This window comes from Notolepis coatsorum (assembly GCF_963971535.1).
Source record: "Notolepis coatsorum genome assembly, chromosome: 8".
Lineage (NCBI taxonomy): Eukaryota > Metazoa > Chordata > Actinopteri > Aulopiformes > Paralepididae > Notolepis > Notolepis coatsorum.
In genome coordinates, this window is record NC_140172.1 from 49614160 (window position 1) to 49639478 (window position 25319).

Sequence of the window (25319 nt, forward strand, 5' to 3'; positions counted from 1 at the left end):
CCGTTGTGCTTCAATTTGATTGGTCTATATACAATCTTCCTCAAAATTGAACAAGCTAACTGCCTGTCAATCAAATTAAGTAGGTTGGACTGATTAAAACTTCGCCAAAACTGAAAGTGAAACTTAACACGGGTGGGATATAAACATTACGAGAGCAAATACAACGGCGAGAATGAACGTTGCAGAGGTTAAATGAGGTAGGAAACGTATTCAGCTTGTAAATGGTAAATGGCTGCTTTTTTATATAGCGCTTTTATCCAAAGCGCTTTAGAATTTGTTACTCACATTTTACCCATTCACTCACACATTCACACACCGACGGCGGAGGCAACCATGCAAGGTGCCAACCTGCTCATCGGGAGCAATTAGGGGTTAAGTGTCTTGCTCAAGGACACATCGACACACTGCCTGGGAGGAGCGGGAATCGAACCGGGAACCTCCGGATTGCCAGACGACTGCTCTACCTCCCGAGCCACTGTCGCCCCTAGTATATAGAACAACAACAAAAAACTGTCTATTTCTGATGGAAATGTGAAAAACATAATATATAACATGTGTATAAACAAAAGCAAGCTGTTTACAAGAAAATTCCCATTAGATACCTTTAACTGAACACGTACAACTGTGTTAAAAAAAATATTGTTAGTAAAAATATTGTTGCAATTTTTCCAGTACACCCGTCTGCATTTAGTTAACGACAACAGATCTAATGTTATTTCAACATATCCTTCTCAGAGCGATAGGGAGAGGCAGGACGCAAAGACTGGGCGCTGAGGGGAAACTGACAGATGGGTCAGGAAGCCAGATTTCATTAGGTTTGGCTTTATTCCAGGTATATCACGCTTTGAAGCAACAACTTAGCCATGGTTGCAAGGGGTTGTTATTGTACTAAATGAGAATGTGACGAGTTATAAGTGTTAGCATTGCCAATAGTGAGAGGTCTTTTTGGCAAACAATCGCTGATGAAAACCTTGTATTTTTCTAAATTTACTACTTTTGGGGGGAAATTGTTTAATTTTCTCTTTTTCTAAGAAAAACATCCCCATTTTTATTTTGACACCCACGTGTTTTTGAAGTTTTACACTGATGGTACAAAAGCGTGGAAAGGAATTTCCGTCTTGAGCATGACATAAGAGAAAAATGGCCACTGTGCGAATATGGCCACAACACAGAGAACCAGGAAAAGAAACATGAAAATCATCAAATCATCAAAAAAAACAGCTCTGATATGTGTGTGTGTTTATATGGTCAATTGAAGACATGATCAATTCCATTATTTGTGTTGCTCTGAATTGTCTTTGAGAAATAAAGCCCTCATACTGAGTTCTCAATCGTGAAAAATGGACACGGTAATTAAGATAAAGACCTCCTTCCACTCTGCACATCCCTGTGGCCAAAGTTAATCTATTGTTTAGATAGGCACCAAAACAAACATACACAAAGACAAGAACAGGCAGACAGACTTGCATGTGTAGTACTGCACAAACATGTGTAGTGGTTGCGTGTCCTGATTTCATGAGTGTGTAGTATTTTTCACATCCAAACGAGGCGCACGCACACACACACACACACACACACACACACACACATACACACACATACACACACGCATAGAGGACGGCTGAAGGTATACATACAGACAACACTTGTAGGTTGTTGCCCTGGACGGTTTTCAGCAAGTTAGTGACTCCTGTCTCCAGTCCCCCATTGATGAAGACGCCATTACTGAAGTGATACAGCAGAATGGTCCGCAGAGCGTTCAGGTCGCCTAGTAATGACACCATGAGAGGAAAATCATTCACACAGAAGACTCTATTTTGTTGGTATAATCTGTTGACCGTTTCGATTAAATTATGCAATAAGTAAGCCCATGGCATACATATTATGGCAGGAATGTAGAATAGTAAAATAAAATAAAATAAAAACAATGTTCCTCATTCTCGAACGGACATATGTAAAACTTACCAAGGATTCCCTTCGTAACTTGATTTACGTACTTATTCGGCATTCTCAAACGGTTTGGTATTGTAAATTCTTTGTAGGATTTATGTAGGATTTACATACTCGAAAAGGCAGTTGTAAATCGGACAGACCGGTGTGCGTGCGCCTGTGGTTTCAACAGCTTTCTCTGGGACAAGTCATTGGGGATTGCCGATACTACAGACATCCGTGGAATTAAATATTTATAATGATAATTAATATGACAATATTTGTATAATTAATAATTACGTTTTGCATTTATAGTCCTGACTCAATGAGGCATTGTGATTTGTGAGCATTACACACACACTGCCATATACCGTCTTGTTATTATTATATTATTTATTGTTGGTTTTATTTATTTATTACAATAGCTTGCGCACATCTAAGAGCCAGTGTAGAAACGGCTTACTATTGTACTTACATTTGCACTCTGGTTGGATGCCAAACTTATTTTCGTTGTATTCGTCGATTGGGTTATTAAAATGCAGCAGGTAAGGCAGGTGGCTTAGTGAAGATACTTACATACGGAGCGCGCGCGTGCACGCGTGTGTGTGCAGGATACAGTATCAGCTGCTGCATTGGTAATTAACTATAGATTTATATGGAATTCGTTAATCTATTCTTAGTCTATTTCACTATATCGCAAAAAAAATGGAAATACCATTATACTTTTGTCTGGTTTTTTTTCATAAGGGAGGGGAAGTAAAGTAGGAGGTATAATGATGCAAGTGAAGCAACGTTACTGACTGGTGAGCAGGGAGAAGTCCTCCTTAGAAAGGCCCTCGAAAGCGTCGTCCGTCGGGGCAAAGACAGTGTAGGCGCCCTCCTGTTTCAGCATCTCAGTCAGTCCTGCGATCTCCATCAGGGACAGGAAGATCCTAGCCCACAGACAGGACAACAAGCAGTCACAACACACAGACAACACACAGACTCACACTTCACACATGACACGAAGCTGCCATGAAACGCTCTGACAGCGCCGATCTGTCCCACAAGCAAATCAAGCATTGGTTGCCTATGCCTACAGCCCGCCTCTTTCTAAGGGCCCTCACTTATAGACCACTGCACTTCCGCGTTACATTGAGCTCATGGACGAGAGAGCGGGGGAAAAAAATTAATGAATTTGGATGAGAGCCTTCATATTAAGTGGTTGTAGAACTACGCATGCACAGATTGATTAACCTGGACTCTGTGGGCAATCTGCGCATGAGTAGTTCGGGAGTAGGTGCGTAACAGTGACTAGCTATAGCTCTGCAGAGAAAGTGCAGATCGACTTGGAATTGGTCACGCTGTGTTCAGGAGACTCAGGCGTATAAAAGGATATTGGATCATGTCTCCAGCACCCCCACAGCCGTAGCTACAATGTCAAGGCTCTCATCCACATTCATTATTTTTCTCCCCCCGCTCTCTCCCCCATGATTTCAGAATCCCGGAAGTGTTGCAGTGGTCTATAGGGAAAGGGGTAAAGGTAAATTTAATTTTTTTTAAAGGTATCTCAATTGATGGATAAATCAAATGGATACATTTAATGTCCCTGCCTTCATATGTTGATATCATCTCAAAATGAGGGATCTGGGTTGGACCCATGTGATTGAGAAGAAGCAGAGAAAGGGGAGGAGGATATTCTGTGAGTCAATAAAACAACCATCCTAAGGTACTCAGAGAGCAAGTAATAGCTCTTACTTGAAGCGTCCGTCAGTCACCAGGATCTCGTAGATGGAGGTCTGTGCTGGTTTGATGATATTCCTCATGAGATGGATCGCCCCGTTACTTCCCTCCTTACTGCCACGCACCATACAGGCGTTCTCTATGCACACGGCCTGGAGGGACGACAGAACATCCACGGATCTGGTAGCTATTTAGCTGAGCGGGTGGGCAACTGAATAATTCTGTTTGGATTACGTGGCAATAGAACGTCTAGTGAGGGAATGAGAGCAAGCTGATTTGAACATGGTAATGCAAAGGTCAGAAATATCCAGAACACGCAATCTGCCCCCAGAGTCGAGTCAATTAGCTGTTTGATTACACCAATTTGCGCTTGAAAGACAGCGGGAATTATATTGTTAACACGATATGAACACGATAATAGCTTTCAGATTTCCAATTTGGAGTAAATCTATTTCTTTCTCCAACACAATTCTTTTTGATTCTCCAATGTGCACACACACGCACACAAACAGATGCACATACTGTAGTGTACACACACACACACACACACACACACACACACACACACACACACACACACACACACACACACACACACACACACACACACACACACACACACACACACACACACACACACACACACACACACACACACACACACACACACACACACACACACACACACACACACACACACACACACACACACACACACACACACAGTTACAGTAACTCACAGTGCGGTAGATGAAGACTCTAAGCAGTTTGCCAGCCAGTGTTTCCAGTTGCTGCCCATTGTAGAGTTCGCTCAGTGTGTATCTGAGCTTCAGAATGTGGTTCTCCAGAATGACCTTCAGCACGCTCTGGTCTATCGACATCACCTCATCTATCAAACACAGAGATGGCAACGACCAGGTGGAAGATTAGATAAACAGTTCCCGTAAAACAACACATGCAACTATACTGTATGTCTACAAAGAACAACATAACAAATAGTAGTAGTGTAGTATTAAAGCCCATTTGTAAAATATTTAATCTTCCACCCTTGTAGCTGTTAGTGGGTTGTTTTATTTATCTGAAAAAGAAAAAGGATTAATTAATATATCCAAATTGTGGATGATTTAATCTTTAATCTTTTTTTTTAAGATTAATTTAAAATAATTCCCATAACATAATTCATGTCTGCAACTATACTGTATGTATACAAAGAACACAATAACAAATATAGTAGTGTGTTAGTATTAAAGCCCACACCCAGAGGAAACCCACGCGAACACATGCAAACTCCACACAGAAAGGCCCCCACACAGAAAGGGTTCGAACCCAGGACCTTCTTGCTGTGAGGCAGCAGTGCTAACCACTCTGCCACCATGATCCTTAAAACCTATAACCAATAATAATGTGGGGGAAAACATTTAATAAATATATATATATACTGTATGTATATATATATAATATATATTTAAGATGTACAGTATGACCCTGTTTGTAGTAAACTCACTGGTGAAAGCAGCGTTGAGGGGAGCCAATAGCGTGTACTCTGTCTGTGGAGCCATGGCAGCCGATAGGCCCAGCTCTGACACCATGTCACCAAAGGTGCTCTGGGACTCTCCCACCAGCTCTATCACCAATTTGGCTTATTAGGAGAAACACAAAGACAAAAGGAGGATAATCACACATGGGCAGGCTATGGACAGTTGAACATCCTTCTTTCTGACACAAATTATTCACGTAAGGAAAGTTTAGCTTTGATCATCCCATAAATATGGATGTAAGGCTCTGCGCTTTACCATACAATAGCACCACCATTAACCTGCTATCAACCTCATGAGGAGAACCAGGGGTGAGGATACTAAAAGCTGATTTGTCACTTAACATAATTGACAAATGAAAAAAGTGATCTTGGAAATCTTGTACTTGTTTTGGTGTTAACTTATTCGAGCTAGTTCACAATTAATTTAGCAAATATGGAGAGTATAGATGAATGACTGGCAGAACACACAGTATTAAGATGTCTTTAACATCATGGCAAAATATATTATATATTAGTGCAGGTATGTTATGCTTACTATCTTGCTCTCTACTTCACGATGGTTAATGTACTTGACATGGAACAATACACACACACACACACACACACACACACACACACACACACACACACACACACACACACACACACACACACACACACACACACACATTCACGCACACAAAGTATACTTCATTATAAGTGTTCTCATTTGTCTTCCAGGTCATATTTAGACACTTCTATCAACATTTAAATATAGAAGTACACCTCCAACTGAGTCCAAATGTCAAAAGAAAAGAGGAACTGGGGTGCAGAATTGATGCCATGCAGATTTAATTACAAGTGAACTCTTGCGAACCCACAAAACCCCAGAGACAATCAGGGAGCTTATTGTAAGCTTTACTTCCCTCCATGGCTCAAGCCTCTCTTTTTTTAAACAGAGCGAAAAGGCACCAGCCCATCTTTATTCTGCACTGGCATACACCATTGTTGTGACTTGTTACTGGGTGTGTTCACTCCCATAAGGATTTGGTCCCCTTGTAAGAGGAATAAATCACTGCCAGCTGTGGTGGGAAGCAAATGTGGTGGCCCTCGAAACTCTGATTGCAAAGCCTTCCATACAGCTCGGCAAACCTCTGACAGAATGATTGAAACAGTGATATATTCTGGCGGCTAACTTCCACAGGCCAGGCTCCACGCTGTCACAGCAAGTCTCTCTCAGTAGAAGTCAATTTAAAATCGATTCCTTTTAAATTAAGAAGAAGAAGACGATACAATGTAGCACAAATAACTTATTAGGAGGATACAAAATGCACAAATGGTCAGGAGGATATAGCGTCTTGTTACCACGGAGACAAGTGAAACCTTTTGCCAAAAGCGCCAATTACAAAACGTTGTGGGACATTTTAATTTCTGTTCAGCGACAGTTGTCGAGTGTCGAGCACCATAAATCAGCTGTAAGCGTGGGGGTAGACAGCATGGTAGGTCCATTACAACCCCCTGGAGGCTCCTGTGTGAGCTGAGAGCTGAGACTGAGAGAAGGATTGATTGATTGATTGATTGAAATCTTTATTAACAGATTGCAGAATGGGTACAATACAGTACGGCTCAATACATACAATTGTTAAGGGGATGCAGACCAGAGAAAGACTTTCGTCTTGTTTACATCAGGGTCCCCCATTTTCAATTCATCATAACATATATGACACACACAACATACAGATAGACAGTACTGCTACATCTTTACATTTATGACATACCAGATTTGCAAATACAGTACTGTTTGTGATACAAAAAGAGTCCAGAAAAGAGAGTATATACATTTTGATGTAGAAACTGTACATTGGAGGTGGTTGGGTTGGTGGGGTGGGGTTGGGTGGGGGGGGGGGGGGGGGGGGGGCTGTACATTGGAGGTGGTTGGGTGGGGGGGGGGGGGGTAGGGGGGGTGGGGGACACTGTACACTGTACATTGGAATATTGACAAAGCCATACTTGGTCATTTACTGTACATTGGAGGGGGTTGGGTTAGGACATTTGCAGGGGCCAGTTTCGAATTGCAGTCTCCCATAGGTGTTCTTTGAGAGTGTTTTTGAAAGTGGGTATTGATTCACATTCCTTTACAGCAGTGGTCACCAACCCGTCGATCTTGATCGACTGGTCGATCTTTAAGACTGTCCCTGTAGATCTTTCCATGCATTTTTTTTTTTTTTTTTTTTTTTTTTTTTTTACCCTGAGAGTCCACATTACAGTTCTACTTTTGTTTTGATGTGAAAAGTAATGCTGCACTTAGCACTGACTGAGAAAGTACACATTACAGTTCTACTTTATAAAATGCTAATTGTAAATATGTTTGTCAATGTTAATAATATGAGAAAGTCCACATTACAGTTCTACTTTTGTTTTGATGTGAAAAGTGATGCTGCATAAGATGACTGCACTTAGCACTGACTGAGAAAGTACATAATAGTTCTACTTTGACGTTTTAATGTTGGACCAAAGCATTGCATGTAATTAGAATACAGGCAAATAAAAGTAATTTTGTTTAAAGTACAATCTTGGCTGACTTTTTCTCTCAACGCTTCAATAGGTAGATCTTGCCTTCACCAAAAAAAAAAAAAAAGTGATCTTGGGCTTAAAAAGGTTGGTGACCACTGCTTTACAGCTTTGGGTAGGGCGTTCCACATTGATGTGGCATAATTGCGAAACGTGTTTAGTCCCTTGTTTGAGCCGAATCTGCGTTTACAGTAACATGATTTGTGGAGCTCCCTCTGGTGTTGTGATTGTGGTATTCACTGACCTTTGGGAAGTATTTTGACATGTACATCGGTACCTTTGTTGTGTAGTGTATCTTGTAGACCAGGCCCATTGCAAGTTGCTGTACTCTGTCGTCTACTCTAAGCCATCCTAGGTATAGAGGTAGACAGCTGGTAAATGGAGAGGAGGTGGGGTATATAGACTGATAGAGAGCTGTCAGGTTTGACATGTATACTGTATGTATAGACTGATAGAGAGATGTCAGGTTTGACTGGTATATGTATAGACTGATAGAGAGCTGTCAGGTTTGACATGTATACTGTATGTATAGACTGATAGAGAGATGTCAGGTTTGACAGGTATATGTATAGACTGATAGAGAGATGTCAGGTTTGACAGGTATATGTATGTATAGACTGATAGAGAGATGTCAGGTTTGACAGGTATATGTATAGACTGATAGAGAGCTACTGTATCAGGTTTGACAGGTATATGTACAGTATATGTATAGACTGATAGAGAGCTGCCAGATATGTATATATCACAGAGTGTGGTTGAGGTGTGGTAGAGATGGGAAGGAGGTGTGGTAGAGATGGGAAGGAGGTGTGGTAGAGATGGGAAGGAGGTGTGGTAGATATGGGAAGGAGGTGTGGTAGAGATGGGAAGGAGGTGTGGTCTCTACTCCCAACCTTAAGTTAAAAATAACCACATTTTTCAAAAGGAAAAAAATTATATATTCATATATTTAGTAGGTCAGCATTATCATAATGAAAAACCAGGCATCTTACCTGAGTTGGGGATGAGCACCTGGTCGATGAGGTGGACAACCCCGTTGGTGGCGACGATGTCCTTCTTCAGCACCATCTTGATGCCGTTGACCGTCAGACTGTCCCCGTCGCAGCCAATCTCTATGGTGCTGCCCTCCGCCGTCTCGTACACAGACCCTGACATGATGGCCTCCGAGCACTGAACACTGGTCAACAAGTGGTAGTTCACCAGGGCTGATGGGAGGAAAACAAGGGGTACGTGTGTGAGAGAGAGAGAGAGAGAGAGAGAGAGAGAGAGAGAGAGAGAGAGAGAGAGAGAGAGAGAGAAAAAGGTGGGAACTATTAGCAACACTGTTCATAAAATGACAGTTTTTTATCAAATTAGGACGACAAAGGAATATGGTAGCAAAGAGACACATAAAACAAGATAACTATTTTGCAAGTATGTGGTGCTCGTCGAAAAGGGGGACATGTGTACAGATCTGAGGTCAAAATCTCTTCAGAGAACTATCATCAGAAATAAAAATATAAATTATGTTAATACCTTAACAAAAACAAACCGGAGCAGCTGTTGATAGCTCCCACAAATAGAAATAATGTCATAGGTTAACTCTGTCCCTCTAATCTAAGAGTTTACATACTTTTTACTCCGCCCTATGAAACAATGTTCAGTGGATGTCCGATGGGCCATCGGCATTTTGTGCTGGATCAACAGAATCACAGGGGGACGGGTCACATGTGATTCAGTTGTTCTGCTCTTCAAATTGTGTTTCATAATGCAACACACATTATATCAATAATCTCTATGGAATTTTGATATACAACCGTTATATCCAAAAAGTTATTTAATCATAGAGTCACAGACCGTATACTGATTACATAATCCAAGTACTACAACTAGAGTAAACCCCAGCCACAGCATTCTCACACTCTGATGTACGGATATAAGCGTGACTACAGTTGTGGTTACTACCCAATACAGTATGCATACACATGGAAAGCATGGAAAGCATGTATACTGTATGCACATGTGCGTGCATGCACACACACACACACACACACACACACACACACACACACACACACACACACACACACACACACACACACACACACACACACACACACACACACACACACACACATACATACACGCACACAAAGTATACTTCATTATAAGTGTTCTCATTTGTCTTCCAGGTCATATTTAGACACTTCTATCAACATTTAAATATAGAAGTACACCTCCAACTGAGTCCAAACGTCAAAAGAAGAGAGGAACTGGGGTGCAGAATTGATGCCATGCAGATTTAATTACAAGTGAACTCTTGCGAACCCACAAAACCCCAGAGACAATCAGGGAGCTTATTGTAAGCTTTACTTCCCTCCATGGCTCAAGCCTCTCTTTTTTGAAACAGAGCGAAAAGGCACCAGCCCATCTTTACTTTGGACGATGTGGTGACACGCCTGGTTAGTCGAGCTATTTGCCAACTGTCTGAGAATCCATCTGAGGTTTTAATGTGCTTTGGGATTCCGCCACCCACTCAGGGTACCACAAACCAGCTTCACATGAACAGACAGCCCCCGACTAGCCAGTGACTCAGTGAATAAGCAGATAAGCTGACATTGTGGAGACACACGTTTCCTGCTTTTTGTGTGTCCTGAGTGTGTCCCTCATGTGTGTATTTATAAGGACTTTTTGGTTTGTAACCCAAATGCCATTGCAGTGATGTGGGGTCTCTTATGTTAACGCCAAAGAAGACAGACTGCCTTAGCCAGGACTGAATGAGAAATAAGTTGGGATATGTAAATTGTTCCTCTAACCCTAGAATGTTATAGACCCCTAATAGTATACTTCAAGCAAAGCCCCTAAATGGCTTTGTTGTTTTTTATTACAACGTAGGGTCAAACAAAGCTAAAACATATTGACAATGGCATGCTATAATCTTAAGCTATTGTTAGAGATCGGTGTGGCTTTTTACCTGCGATAACAGCCTTGTCTCCCATGATACGCTCCAGATAGCCAGAGCCCAGTTTCTCGAAGGCATCGTTGGTCGGGGCGAACACGGTGTAGTGGCCGGGCTGCCCCAGCTTCTCCATCTCATCAGAGGCCAGAGCCACAGCCTAGGAGGCAACACAGTCAGCACCAAGCTACCAGAGGCCAGAGCAATGGCCTAGGAGGCAACACAGTCAGCACCAAGCTACCAGAGGCCAGAGCAATGGCCTAGGAGGCAACACAGTGAGCACCAAGCTACCAGAGGCCAGAGCAATGGCCTAGGAGGCAACACAGTCAGCACCAAGCTACCAGAGGCCAGAGCCATGGCCTAGGAGGCAACACAGTCAGCACCAAACCAGAGGCCAGAGCCATGGCCGAGGAGGCTACACAGTCAGCACCAAGCTATCAGAGGCTAACAGAAACGCATGGAGAAAGTAAACTGAAAAATGAATAAATAAATAAAGTTTGATTCAGAAATAAACATTTTGACTGCATCGAATTACATGCATTACATGTAACTGAAATAAAATTTAAATGAACCTGTTTTTGTGTGTATGTTTTAGTCATTTGACGTTTACTATAGTGTGAGTGGAGTGGACAACGAATTATCTAGTAGGCTAATGAATGGGCTGTGATTAATTGTCAATACATTGATAGGCTACTTACTATGTCCATATAGACCATTTACTGTTAGTACCATTTGTAAACAAAACAGGTACCACTAGTATACTATTCTATAAACATTGACTGTTGGAAAAACTGAAGCTGTGACTCATGAATAAATTAAATATACAAAGAATGGACATTAATTAAAAATTAAAAATAAAACAAGAAAACATCATTTGAAATCTAACCGAACTGATGAAATGTTAATCATAACTGAAGATGAAAAAAACAATACTTTAAACGGAAAAAAATATAAAATCAGCGACCCCCATAGACATAATAGTTTTGTCATGGGATGTGTGAACAAAATGGATACTTATTTGCCTGGAACAAAACTGCTGCTAAAAATGTTACTAGTACTGTATTAACATGGCTATAGACCTTTTTAAACTTGAATGAGAACATAAACATGCTAAATGGGCCCCAAGTGTATTTCATGCTGCAGGGCAGGAAATAAGCCTTGTTGAAGTGTTTGCCAATGCAATAGTTGACAGGGAATAAACTCGAGCCCAGGCTACAAACTGTCGTCTAGAAACGCAATTCCATTGAAAAGGGTCTATAGCAGTACATGACCTTTTTGAGAGGCTGCTTAATACAAGACTTATGGATGTTTGGCAGTGAAATGTCTAGAGTAAATAAACCGCAAATAAATGGTTTCAATAAAATTGCACAATTGCATCTCCAGGAGTTTACAGTAGTAGTATTGTGTGCTGTACATACAGTGAAAGAGGAGAGCTCATCTGTGTTTTCCAGGACTCCCTTGATATTATTGGGCACAGCGCTGATGACACGGTCGATGACGTGCACCACACCGTTAGTGGCCACCTGGTTCCCATGGATGATCCTGGCACAGTTCACTGTCACAATCTGCACAGGGAGAGAGAGATTTTACAAGTTGTTTAGAGAATTACAGAAGGTAAGCAATGAGATGTATATCTCATGATGCGCAAGCGAAATCCCTCCTTTGCATACAACATGTCGTGCTGTGGGTTTAAAGATGATTGGTTAAGGCTAGGGATGCTCGATATTGGCTTTTTTACCGATACCGATATACCAATATTGTCCAACTCTTAATTTCCAACCGATACCGATATATGCAGGGTTTCCCCCCCCAAAAAACGGAATAATTTCAGGTAATTAACATTACATATGCCTTGTTGTGGAATTAACATAACATTATGCATACTTTTGACAATAAATAAAATCAGAATTTGTTCTTACTTGCTTGCCTGGGTAAATAAAGGTTATAGAAATGTAAAAAAAAAAAAAAGAAAAAAAAAAAAAAAAAAAAAAATACGATACCGATATTTTCCGATATAACATTTGAATGTCAATATCGGCCGATAATATCGGTAGACCGATAATATTGGACATCCCTAGTTAAGGCCCTGGTCAGTTGCCATGTTAGGACTTCACTTAACCCATTCTCCGCCGATGACGTGTTAACACGTCATTCTCCGCCATGCGTAATCTGCCAATGACGCCGTAAGGCGTCTTTGAGATCAATATTTAATATTTTCATCATGGTATTCATATTTCACCCACGGAGTCTTGGGTGATGCTGTGGGACTCGGCACAACTCTGCAACGCTTCAATACCGCCACCTGGTGGCCTATCGGCGAGTTGCCAAACAGGAAGTTGCCCAAACCGGAAGTGGTCCGTCCCCTATTTTCATCCGGCCACTCGGTGATCGTCCCAGGGCTCAATATAGACACCGTCGATATGAATATTTGCCATAACTCAATAATCAACATGATTTGGACGTGTATTAGTAATATACAAACCGGAAATGGATCGCATCGATCAACATCCTATAATAGCGATCTTTTTGCTCCACTCTCATCACCCAACGCTACGAGGAGACTGGGGTGAGTTTCAGCGTTTTTCTTTACCATTTTCGATACAAACTGCTCTGATCAATATATCACCCATACTACATGAATCATTTAACGTCGGTCATTGAATTATAAACGACCCCCCCCCCTCTCCATTCACCCCCAGATGACCAGTCATGACGTTTAGGACCATGTACAGTTGACATTTTTAATATAACGTTGATCGGTATCAAACTGCATTTGATCATCTAATATATGCATTTAGGCCTATATCTCACGTTCTATGAAATACTGCAGAAAACGATAAAAACATATTTATACTCTAGACGGTATTTTAGTATGAATGTGTGAATGAAAAAGTAAAACGTTCCTACATCCTGAACGATAGATAATTGATGTTGAATGGGCCATAGTAATGTCAATTTAGCAATACAATTTAAAAAGTTATAGCCCTGCAAAGAAGGTGAACATCTCCATAGACAAATAGCGCTGGCGGAGGATGGTTTAGGATGGATATAAGCCCGGCAGATAATATTAATATTGCATTTAAATGTCACTTAAAGTGTGTTACAAAATTCCTTTCCTGACATACATTTACAGTCATTTAGGTGATGCTTTTATCAAAACAAAACTAACAACTCTGTTGTTGTCGTCGTTGTTGTTGTTGTTGTTGTTGTTGTTGTTGTTGTTGTTGTTGTTGTTGTTGTTGTTGTTGTTCATCTAACAGTGCCAAACTCCAATGCTTCACTTGGAGGCAATATGAAAAAATATTATTTTTAAATTGTATGTGAGATATCAATTGAATAACTGTGAATAATAATAGTGTTTTTAGTCTGGTGTAATTTCAGCTCTCCTGAAATGTGTTCCACCACCACGGATCCCTGAGGACAGAGAGCCTGCTTTGTCTTGATGACATCATGTCATGTGTATGTCGGGGTATGATATTACTAAGTAGATACTTCTGTACCTGCGCCATGCGTTTGTCAAACACTAAGGACTTAAGGACATTTTGTTAACTTTACCGTTTGAGAAGCCTTTTGCATTGCTGCCTACACGATAGTAAGGAAATATACTGTACATTTACGTTAAACTAATGTTTACAACATGATTGTACTAATTGCATGGCAACCTCTTGAAAAAACACGCAGAGGCACTCTACAAGAAGGGCCAGAGCCGACTCTACTTCCTCAGAAGGCTGAGATCCTTCAACGTCTGTACAAGGATGTTGAGGATGTTTTATGAGTCGGTGGTGGCGGGCGCCTTCTTGTACGCTGTGACCTGCTGGGGCAGCGGACTGAGAGTGGGGGATGCAAACAGGCTGGATAAGCTGCTCAGGAAGGCCAGTAATGTGGTAGGGGTGGAGCTGGACTCTCTAGCGGTGGTGGCGGAGAGGAGGAGCCTTGCTAAGCTCCATGCCATCAGGGACAACCCCTCCCACCCACTATACACAGACTTGGCTGACAGGAGGAGCATGTTCAGTGCTAGATTAAGACTAAGAAGATGTAGCACTGAACGGCACAGGAAGTCCTTAATTCCGACAGCCATCATACTTCATAATGTATCACTGTGCCTCACTGCATCAATGAGCACAGGGTGACAGTACTATCTTCCTTTACTTTTACTTTTAATTTTACAGTTTTACACTTACTGTATATTTCTGTATATTTTTTATGTATATTTTATATTAGAATGTATATACATAACATAGGAAATGTATATCCCGGACCGTATTTTATTCTTATTCGTGACTTTGGTTTTTGTCTACCTAAATGTTTACTGTTTACTCCGAGCGATTTGTAGTGCCAAATTTCCCTCGGGATGAATAAAGTATTTCTATTCTATTCTATTATATTGTTGCACAGATAGATTCTATAATGTTCTCCCTCTGTCTCACATCAAATCCTGTTGGCATGCACATTACCTTATCATTGTCGCCCCCAAAAAGTTGCCCCAGTGTATCGCAACCCTTTACGCCAAAGAATCTTGTTTCCATACAATCATAGCCATATTTACACTTGTTATGGACTGACCCCGTTGGAGTAGTGGTTGATGTAGAGCCCCAGGTCTTGGTACATGGAAGTGACGGTCATATCGTTCTTCAAATCCTTGGTCAGAAGACGGCGGTTCACCATGTGGTAGTGAAGAGCGTTGTACAACTCAATGTTCACGTTGTCCTCCAGGGCCGACCGCACCACCTGCACCAATCACAGCATTAGTTCCAGGGGGTCCCCAGCAAGAGTGAGGAATCGTTTAATTCACTGACTACATGTAATGAGAGATGTAAGAATGACTACTCTGATCATAGGTGTTTACTCTATCCACTGTTACTGTATCTCCCCAACGACCGTAGTAGACAGATATGGAATCTAACAACAAAAATCCTCTCATATATTAAAATAGAATATCTTTATCAAGTACCATTTCCACAAATACCAGGAATCTGTCCGCTCCATTTAAGACATCCTGACTACTGTATTCACTGTAGCTGTAGGGGGTTAAGTCATTATTTGTTCACTTCCCCCACTCAGATATTTATTGCCAGTCCAGGGGATCAAACCAGCAACCTTCCAGTCACAAGCCCGCTTCTCTCACCATTGGCCTATGGGAGGTCATTGCGGCAAAATCTTCTCAAAGAGGTGTCCGTGGCCTTATGTACATCAATTTGGGGATCCTTGACATAAAAGGTTTGGGAAGCACCAAACTAGAGAGTCAGACATCTGGGAGATGACACTAAACTGTGTGTTTGTTGCTAAATATCATACTTTTAGTCTCTTCCCATCGCTATTCCTTTGAAAAAATGTCAGACCCCCCCCCCCCCCCCCCCCATAGCTACTCACAGAAGGTAGTTGGTCCCAAGCGTCATTGCTTGGTGCAAACACGGTGAAGGAGCCTTTGCCTTCAATTTCCTCTCTCAACTTGGAAATGTCAGCGTACCGATGGGTGGTTGTAGCCTTTACCAGGCCCAGGGTGCCGTAGACATTGTCAATGGGAGCCACTGGGGGGAAAGAGAAGAGGGGATGCTCACACTTTTAAGAAAAAGCAACTGACCGTTGGAGTCTGATAAATTCTTTCCTATTTTAAGTTCACTTGGTTTAATTGTGTAATAATGCATGTATAACCTCAACCCTGTATTGCAAAAAAAATTATATACATCTTTTGTTTCCAGGACAACCTGGAATATCAGAATAGCAATGCTACAGTCATGTGATATTAATGTATAAATGTGTTATATCACTATAAATACTAAATAAAATAAAATAATTTGAAATTGAATAAAAAAGAAAATTAAAACAGAAAAATAATGAACAATCTTCTCAAAGGTTAACCTTCTGTAGTGTGGTTGTGAAAGGGTTAACCCTTTGTCGTGTGGCAGTGAAATGGTTAACCTTCTGTATTGTCACAGTGAAAGAGTTAACCATTTGGTAGTGTGGTAGTGAAAGGGTTAAAAGAAAAACGGGAATGGGACATTATAGGACAGACGTGTTAAACAGTGAGCCTCATCTAGCAAGAAGTCTACCATTCTATTATGTCTCATAAATCACGGGCCAGAAGAATGGCTCTTCTCCCAGAGTGACTTGGTTGCCTTAGTTCCTACCAGCCCTTGAAAACAACAGGACATTGTCTGACGCAGCAAATTGTGTCAAGTTCAACTCTGCCAGTGCCCAGCAAGCAACACAATAGCAAGATCACATGCTAGCATGCCCAGCTGACTTGACTATTTTGGATGAATTATGCAGAGAGAATGATGTGGATGAAGAACCAGCACTGATGACACAGAAGATGGAAATGGTCAGGGTTAAGATTCAAGAAGATGGGACATGAAGATGAAGACGTCTTGCTCATTGTGTAAAACTGCCCAATCCGCTGTTATTAGGTTATGTGTTCATACAGTTTGTTGACCTACAGAAGCACCTTAATGCCCCCTGACCATCTCCCTGGCTTGTTATCACAGCTTTTTCACTTTAAAATGAATCAAGAAGGAGCATGTTACATCACAGGAGCGTCCTCAAGCCTGCATGTGAAGCTACAGAAAGAACATTCTGACATGATTTTGAACCCTTGATGGGAGAAGCTAAACGACAGGATGGCAGAGAAGAGCGCACTGATGAGACGTCTTTTCACCACTTATGCTATTCTGTTCCACTCTATTCTATGTCACTCTATCCTATCCTGCTCAAGCCCTCATGCCATGCTGTGCTTTGCCTGTTCCTCATTTGGCTGTTTGTGCGCCTCAGTGGAGGCATGTCCGGGAGGTGAAAGGAGATCATCTTGACTCTGTAAGCATGGCTATTGTTTCACCTGTCATGATGACAATGATATTGCATATTTTGTCATAGCCTGCATGATTAGGTCAAACTATTTTGCGAAGTCGGGGCCTGTAAGTGTGCCTAGCGTTGGGGTACCGTCTTCTCTATTGCTTTATATTACTGAGATCATTTTAATACAAGACTCACGACAATACATGATTTTTGGCAGTGAAATGTCTAAATAAACCGCAAATAAATCTCTTCAATAAAATTGCACAATTGCGTTCCATCTCCAGGAGTTTACAGTAGTAGTATTGTGTGCTGTAGGCCTACATAATGCTGAATAAACGTAACTCATGAGTGAGTCTGTGGGCGGTCCCAGCTGTAAACAGTGAGGGCATTCGTTCCAGGCTCTTTTTCAATAGTCTCCCACTGCCAGACCCATCTCCACAATAATCTCTCTCTCTGACAGCCCAATTTGAAAATGTAATTTCAGACCAATCCACTTTAGAGGGGAACGCGGCGCACACTGCAGCAGCTCATCTCATGGTAAACACACCCACACCTGGGAATCTATTTGAGGTAAGTTGTCCAGTGTGTGCCGCGCATCCAGCCAATTCCTGGGGAATCGATTTCAAAAGCCTTACTGGCTTTTTGCCACCTATGCTGCACTAAAATGAGTCACCACTTAACCCTTTCACTAACACACTACCAAAAGGTTAACCCGTTCACAACCACACTACATAAGGTTAACCCTTTCACTACCACACTACAGTTATGATGAATTGAAAATGGGGGACCCTGATTTAAACAAGACGAAAGTCTTTCTCTGGTCTGCATCCCCTTAACAATTGTGTGTATTGAGCTGTACTGTACTGTACCCATTCTGCAATCTGTTAATAAAGTTTTCAATCAATCAATCAATCAATAAATCAATCAGACGGTTAACCGTGGATGGAAAGATCTGCCCCATTTTGGCCCCCTCACTCTAAAGGTCACCCCAGTGTGGCTGTTTGATGCTAGATCACATGGGGTCATCAGAGTTTTATTGGGAGTCATCAGTTTTTGGCCAAGCTCCAAAGCCACAAGTCGTCAACATTTTAAACCTTAAACGTTGTTTGTAAACCTATCCCTAACCATAAACTTAACCACTCCCACTACCACTACTACAAATACAATTTTCTTCTGGGCTGTGAGATCTAGCACCTACCTTTAATAGTAGCCTATTCTCATTATGTGTTTGCCAACCAATATGGTGCAATGCCACAGCTCATTGGCCACAGTTGTAACTTAATAATCACCTGTTGTTTGCAGACCAATATGTCTGGGATGGAATATTTAGTAGATAATTAGTAGACATTTAGTAGATATTTAGTAGACATTTAGTAGACAACATGGGGTCCATCAGCCACTTACCTGCAGGGCATCCTTTCATGCCATCCAGCTTCATGTAGCCCGGACAGCACTCATATAGAACCATCCTGCCGATAACAAACACACAAAGATCAGAGTTGTGACAGACATAGAGCAGCCAAGCATGAAAAATACCAACATTTTAAAGCTGAACTTGGAAGCGTATAGCAACAAAAATGTGCAAATCAAATCTTGTTTCTAAAGAGGTATGTGGCACATTAATAATGATTCATGTATGTCACATTGTACATGGTGAACATGTAATATCTATGCAATCTGTGACATAGGGATTGAATGGTTAATGACTAGTAATAATATATGGTATTAATACTATTAGTTATTTTAAAAGAAAAGTGGAGTAACAGGGTTTAATTAAGCAATATCTCACAATAGGCACTGGTTATTATATCCAAGGGTCATTGTCCGGCCAGACGTGAAGCAAAGACAACCCCCTTTGCTGTGATGTAATCACCACATTATATTATCACATATTGTATTCCGTGATATTATCACAGCCTGAAGTGAGCTATTGCTTTTATGAAATGGCCACCAAATGATGGCAATATGAAAGTTTATAAAGCTTATTCTAAACAGAAGTGGCACATAAACCGAGAGGCCCAGTCGAAGAGATGCTTATACCAACAGAGCTATCCATCATCACTCCTCTAGAACATTTGCTATCGGGCCGTAAGGAAACTATATAATTTGGCCCAAAAATGTGAAAACCTAAATTATAAATTATAACACTGTAGGCTATTTGTGTGGTAATTCCATTGAACTTGCCATGGTCTGTCTGTGCTGCACCTTGCCTCACCCTTCCCTGTCATGCCCACAACAGGATGAGGACACTGATGTTGAACTGGAGTAATGCAAAGCATGCAAGGTCATCGGTCGGTCCTCACCTGTTTACCTACTCAACCGTGTAAACAAGGTCGGTCTGTTTACCTACTCTAGGTGTAAACAAGGTCGGTCTGCTTACCTACTCAAGGTGTAAACAAGGTCGGCCTGTTTACCTACTCAAGGTGTAAACAAGGTCGGTCTGTTTACCTACTCAAGGTGTAAACAAGGTCGGCCTGTTTACCTACTCAAGGTGTAAACAAGGTCGGTCTGTTTACCTACTCTAGGTGTAAACAAGGTCGGTCTGCTTACCTACTCAAGGTGTAAACAAGGTCGGTCTGTTTACCTACTCTAGGTGTAAACAAGGTCGGTCTGCTTACCTACTCAAGGTGTAAACAAGGTCGGTCTCTTTACCTACTCAAAGTGTAAACAAGGTCGGGATCCCTGCTCCAGCACACACTGCATGTCAACATTACAAACAAAAAATAAAACTAAGAAAGGCGATCAGAGAAAATGAAAAATTAGCACAAGGAGAGAATACCTCACAGCAGACCGTGATAATTAAGGCAATTAACAGCTACAACAGCTGCTGGGACAAGGCTGGGAAGAAGTATTACATGGCTTGACAGAAAGCCATCTAGCAAAGTTTCCCAAAACACATGACACAGAGACTGCAACAACAGCTACAGGGGAATACTGCTCATATCCATGCCAGGAAAAGGCGTGATCATTCTGGAAAGGCAGTCTACTGCAATGAACAAAGAACCAAGTGACCAGCAAGCAGGGTCCACTCCAGACCCTGAAATGATACACCTCCCTAACCTTTGAATTTAATGACCTTCGGAGGGCAAGGGCAGCCTGGACTGGGAGAATTTGTGGAAAATCATGTCACAGTACGGCATACCAAAGAAGTTCAGCCATCATCAGACAAGGGAAGGCATCAAGCAATCTGATGGGTTCATAGCCATGGTATTGGTATAATGAGCGTACTATATAACCACAGGTATGATTCTAATTCCTTTTCACAAGTCAGTATCACTCCGCATCTCTCAACTCCCTTGTTAAATAAGACAGTCTGGTCCACGGAGGAGACTGGGGCTGACACATGCCCAGTTAAAAGGAGGAATCCTCCTAGTGCCCTTGCATCACGATACACACATATGTCCATTATATAGACCAAGAGAGGCTCAAAATGGCTGTGTCATCTGAATCAGACGTATAAAGCGATCATTTTATCCAGATTATTTGATTATTGCTGCTTCTAGTAAATGTATTCATCTAGCTACTAACTGGGGTGAATGATGAATTACAGATAAAGGAATATAGCAGGACGATCGGTTATGATTGTTAACTTCACATTGAATGGGGATTCCCAATTAAACTGGGCATGCGTCGACCCTATTCCTGTCACAGACTCTCAATCTCCCGCGTTAGTTGTTAGTGTGAATGTTGCATAGTAACCGCCTAGCAATTTGTATTTTTATTTGAAATTAAATTTTTTTATATTTTTTCCCCCTCCTTTTTCAGTTTTTTCTCCAATCCCAATGTTAGTCGTTATGCCATTCCCAATCCCCTTCCTGGTCGTCGCGCACCTACCCCCTACAGTCGGTCTGGGAGAGTGGAGGCTATCACATGCTTCCTCCGACACATGTGCAGCCAATCAACCGCTTCTTTTCACCTGGCAGCACGGACTCTCACTGGGAGAGTGTAACGTGTGGAAGGATCACACTACCTCCCCCAGATCCTTTTCCTCGCTGTGCAGGCGCCCCGACCGAACTGTAGGAGTCGCTGTTTACAACGACCAGGACCCACCCTCACCGGCTTCCCACCCACTGACACTACCAATTGTCAATGTGTCAGCACGGACGACCGGCCAAGCCGGAGGCACCGCGGGCAGTTGGATTCGATCCCACTGTCTCTGCGGTGGTAGACAGACGCTTAGTCCGCTATGCTACCCGGCCGCCCTAGCAATTTTATTTTGAACATTATTATTTACTAATAAAAATTACTTAAATTGAAGTGTGTCTTACTTTCATATTGCCATAGCCTATTTGGTAACCATTTTATAAAAGCAATAGCTCACTTCAGGCCGTGTCATGTGGTTATTATATCACAGCTAATGGGCTGTCAGCTCGCGTTGGGCCGAACCACGGTCCTTAACTGTGATATAATAACTATATATCATGGCCTATCGTGAGCCTATGCTTAATTATATAAATGGGCTTTGAACCAGAGTGCTTCAGTGGTTCCACCTGGACCTCTATTCTAACAGGAAGGACATGGAACGTTGTACTCATTTAAACAATTCAAAACTTGTATTTCAACATAGTGGAATCATGTTAACTTTTTCCCCCCATTCAAATACTATAGGCTTATTTGAACAGTGTTCAGGTCCTGAACTGAACAGTTTGTTTTCCTTCCAGAAATGACTAGTAATACAGATGCTATTACTGGAAGCCATACCAGAAAGGGGATATTTCCAAAGTCACTTACAAAGGAACCATTCATTTTCCACGAAAGCCAACTTGAATTCAAGCTAAACATGAAAAACATTTCATCACAAAGGATAAGCTGACATTAAATACACTATAATCATCACATATTTAGAGTCACTCCTTCTTTCCCTTTGATCCCTAAAAATGGTTAACAGCTTTGACCAGTCTTAGTACCATTTGTACACATAGAGTATATGGTGTAATGATCATCATTCATCGTAATAATAACCATTACATGCATCCATGCTAATGGGTATAATGAGCATAAACAGAAGGCCCCTGCTGGCTGGCAGGCATGTATGATGTCATTGCTCCCAGGGTGTGTTCTGACAGTATAATGGATGGAGGATAAATCGGAGGTGGAACTAACCAACAACCAGGCGTCTGGCTGCCTCATTGGCTGAGCCAGTCCAGTGTAGTGTCCAGATGGGCTCCAGTGAAAGCGATATGGCAGATGTGTAGACATATGGGCACAGGTACGCGTACTGAACTGACACGCGCACATACATAAACACAAGTGCCTGTGCATATACAGTACGTGCACAAACACATACACACACACACGCACGCACGCACGCACGCACGCACGCACGCACGCACGCACACACACACACACACACACGCACGCACGCACGCACGCACGCACGCACGCACGCACACACACACACTCACACACACATACATGCTTGCACACATAAACACAGACAGCCACACACTCACAGTGAGTAACAGCTTTGTTTAACACCAGTAGACAGATCTTCCCGTTACATAATCAGGAGTGCATTTCAAGTACTCTGTTTTCTTGTCCCAATTTCTTCCTGAATGTTTGACAGAAGGTTTATATTAATTACAAATTTACAGTTATAATAAACTTGTCAATAACTTTTATTGGATTATTTTATTGTCCCCCATGTGGATAAACATCTATGTGGGGGATGACATGTTAAAACCTCTTAATGTTCCGCGGCCCGCTGTTTTAGTGTCTCTGAACCAATATATCGGTTGAAAGCTAAGATGGCCGGTGTTTGATTTACGTGGCCTATTACATGCTTCCAATTTCGGGTTATAAGACCAAACAGCCAGTTTTGGAAAAGTAACCACCTCCGGTTTCGCCTTCCGGTGACCGGACCAATCACCTCTGACGGTGAAAATGATTGACGGTTTTTATAGGCAATGAAATTCTGGAAACGACGATATCTGACGCGAGGGATATTTACCAGGATATATATGTTTTTTTCTCTGGCGAAAGATCCAGACTCATTCGACATCTGCTGTGCGTGCCAATGCATTGGTGCCAATAGCCATTTTGGATAAGCATACCTATACATACCATTAGAAAGAGAGGCATCTGTTTGCAAAATAATTCAGACGTAAGTAAAACAAACTTTTCAGTGTTCAAACCTCTGTAATTCAATTTCAGTAGCACTCAAGGTGATTCTTCCTGTTGTGGAAGAAAATGTATGTTTCCGTTCAAAAGAGGCCAGACTCATGCATGTGCTATAAATGATTCAAGAATAGCTTTCTTTGGGTATGCAATTGATTTTTGACTGGTGTTGTAGGAATTTGTGATTAATACTGATTAATACTATTGTTGAAAATGTTGTTACAAATATTTGTATAGCCTACTACGCAAATTGAACAGCTTCTGTGATAGGAGAAAGAGAAAGAGAGCGAGAGAGAGAGAGAGAGAGAGAGAGTGAGAGAGAGAGAGAGAGAGAGAGAGAGCGAGAGAGAGAGAGAGAGAGAGAGAGAGAGAGAGAGAGAGAGAGAGAGAGAGAGAGAGAGAGAGAGAGGGCAGCTATGTGACAATGTAGAAGTTGAGAGAGATACCGACCAATGTGTCATACGGTTGTACTGTAGTTTTCCTATATGGCACGAGAGTATATGCAGAGAACATGAAAACTGTTCATTTAACCATGCTCATGCAAATCTGTCTCATTGTGGCCTCAGCTTGCATTTCTGATAGCAGGCAGGCATTCTTAATGGTAGATATAGGCTACCACCTGCCATAGATTGGCACTCTACTGAGCACACCTTTCTAGCTGATAAATGTGATCTAGCACAGTTAAATGGCAAATATTAACCATGTCCTGTCTAGATTGCTTGTAATTGAGATAAAGTTAACATCTGTTAAGTATTTTACATTACATTTAGTACATTACATTTTTTATGGCTTTATTGTTTTAAAATCCCAATAATGTTGTGGGTCAAACACACCTGTGAACGTAAGAAAAACACAAACACCACACATGGGGTGAGGGGGAATGTCACACATTTTAAGAATCCACATAATGTTCTTTGTGTGCCCCAGGACCATTGAGACAGTATTTGTGAACATGCACCACTCTTCCCTGAGGCTAGAAATCAGAGAGAGAGAGAACCCTCCGAACTGGGCTATAAAACCTGGGGCTGCTCCATAGACAATGGAGCTCTGACTTTATGAGGCCATAACATGTTTGTGAGAATTCTTACACACAAATTTGGTTTTAATTCTGGTAGAGATCTTCTGACGTCTGATGATTGAGTGACGGAGCTAGAGCCCTGGGAGTCGGGGGTGGTAATGTGTACTTTTGCGTACTTTGGGGCATGCCTCACATATCGGCATGTAACTCGAGAACCGCTGAACGGATTTTGTCACCTGAAAGGGCAATCGACAGGCAACAAATAGGGCTTTAATTCGACATATGTATTGTATTAAAATAAATGCACACCCGAGCCACTAGAGGTCGGCAAAGTGGCATCGCGAATCGTCCACATGTGGGCCCTTGGATGTTAAGAGGTTAATGTTTTTTTTATTGTATTTTTTGTAGCCAAGAGTAAAGACCATAACCCTATCAAAAACAGTAGTCAAAGTTTATATTTTCATTTTTACCAATGTTTTATACGATTTATCGGAAATACGAATTATCGTAAAACCGCAAGGAAATGACTAAATCCAGATTCAACCCTGCCATTGGAAAGAGGAGCATTTTCCCTATCCATAGATGTATAATTTGGCCATAATAAGGTCAAGGTCAAGTTCAAGGTCAAATATGAATTCATAATTAAAATCGATTATCATTTATTACTGTATCTACAAATCCTTCTGTTTAATCATCTTCCCTTTATTCACTTGCTTAGATTT

The 25319-nt window shown here is 41.6% G+C and overlaps 1 protein-coding gene across 1 annotated transcript in view; it reads right to left on the reverse strand.

Annotated features, from left to right (window-relative positions):
• postna (periostin, osteoblast specific factor a) overlaps positions 1-25319 on the reverse strand; it is a 63453-nt gene that overhangs the window by 17190 nt on the left and 20944 nt on the right. The window contains 11 exon segments of the mRNA XM_084320722.1: positions 1638-1768; positions 2731-2861; positions 3667-3803; positions 4392-4540; positions 5156-5290; positions 8728-8940; positions 10689-10830; positions 12089-12235; positions 15234-15398; positions 16041-16198; positions 18867-18931. Of these exon segments, the coding sequence (XP_084176848.1) occupies positions 1638-1768; positions 2731-2861; positions 3667-3803; positions 4392-4540; positions 5156-5290; positions 8728-8940; positions 10689-10830; positions 12089-12235; positions 15234-15398; positions 16041-16198; positions 18867-18931 (1573 nt within the window).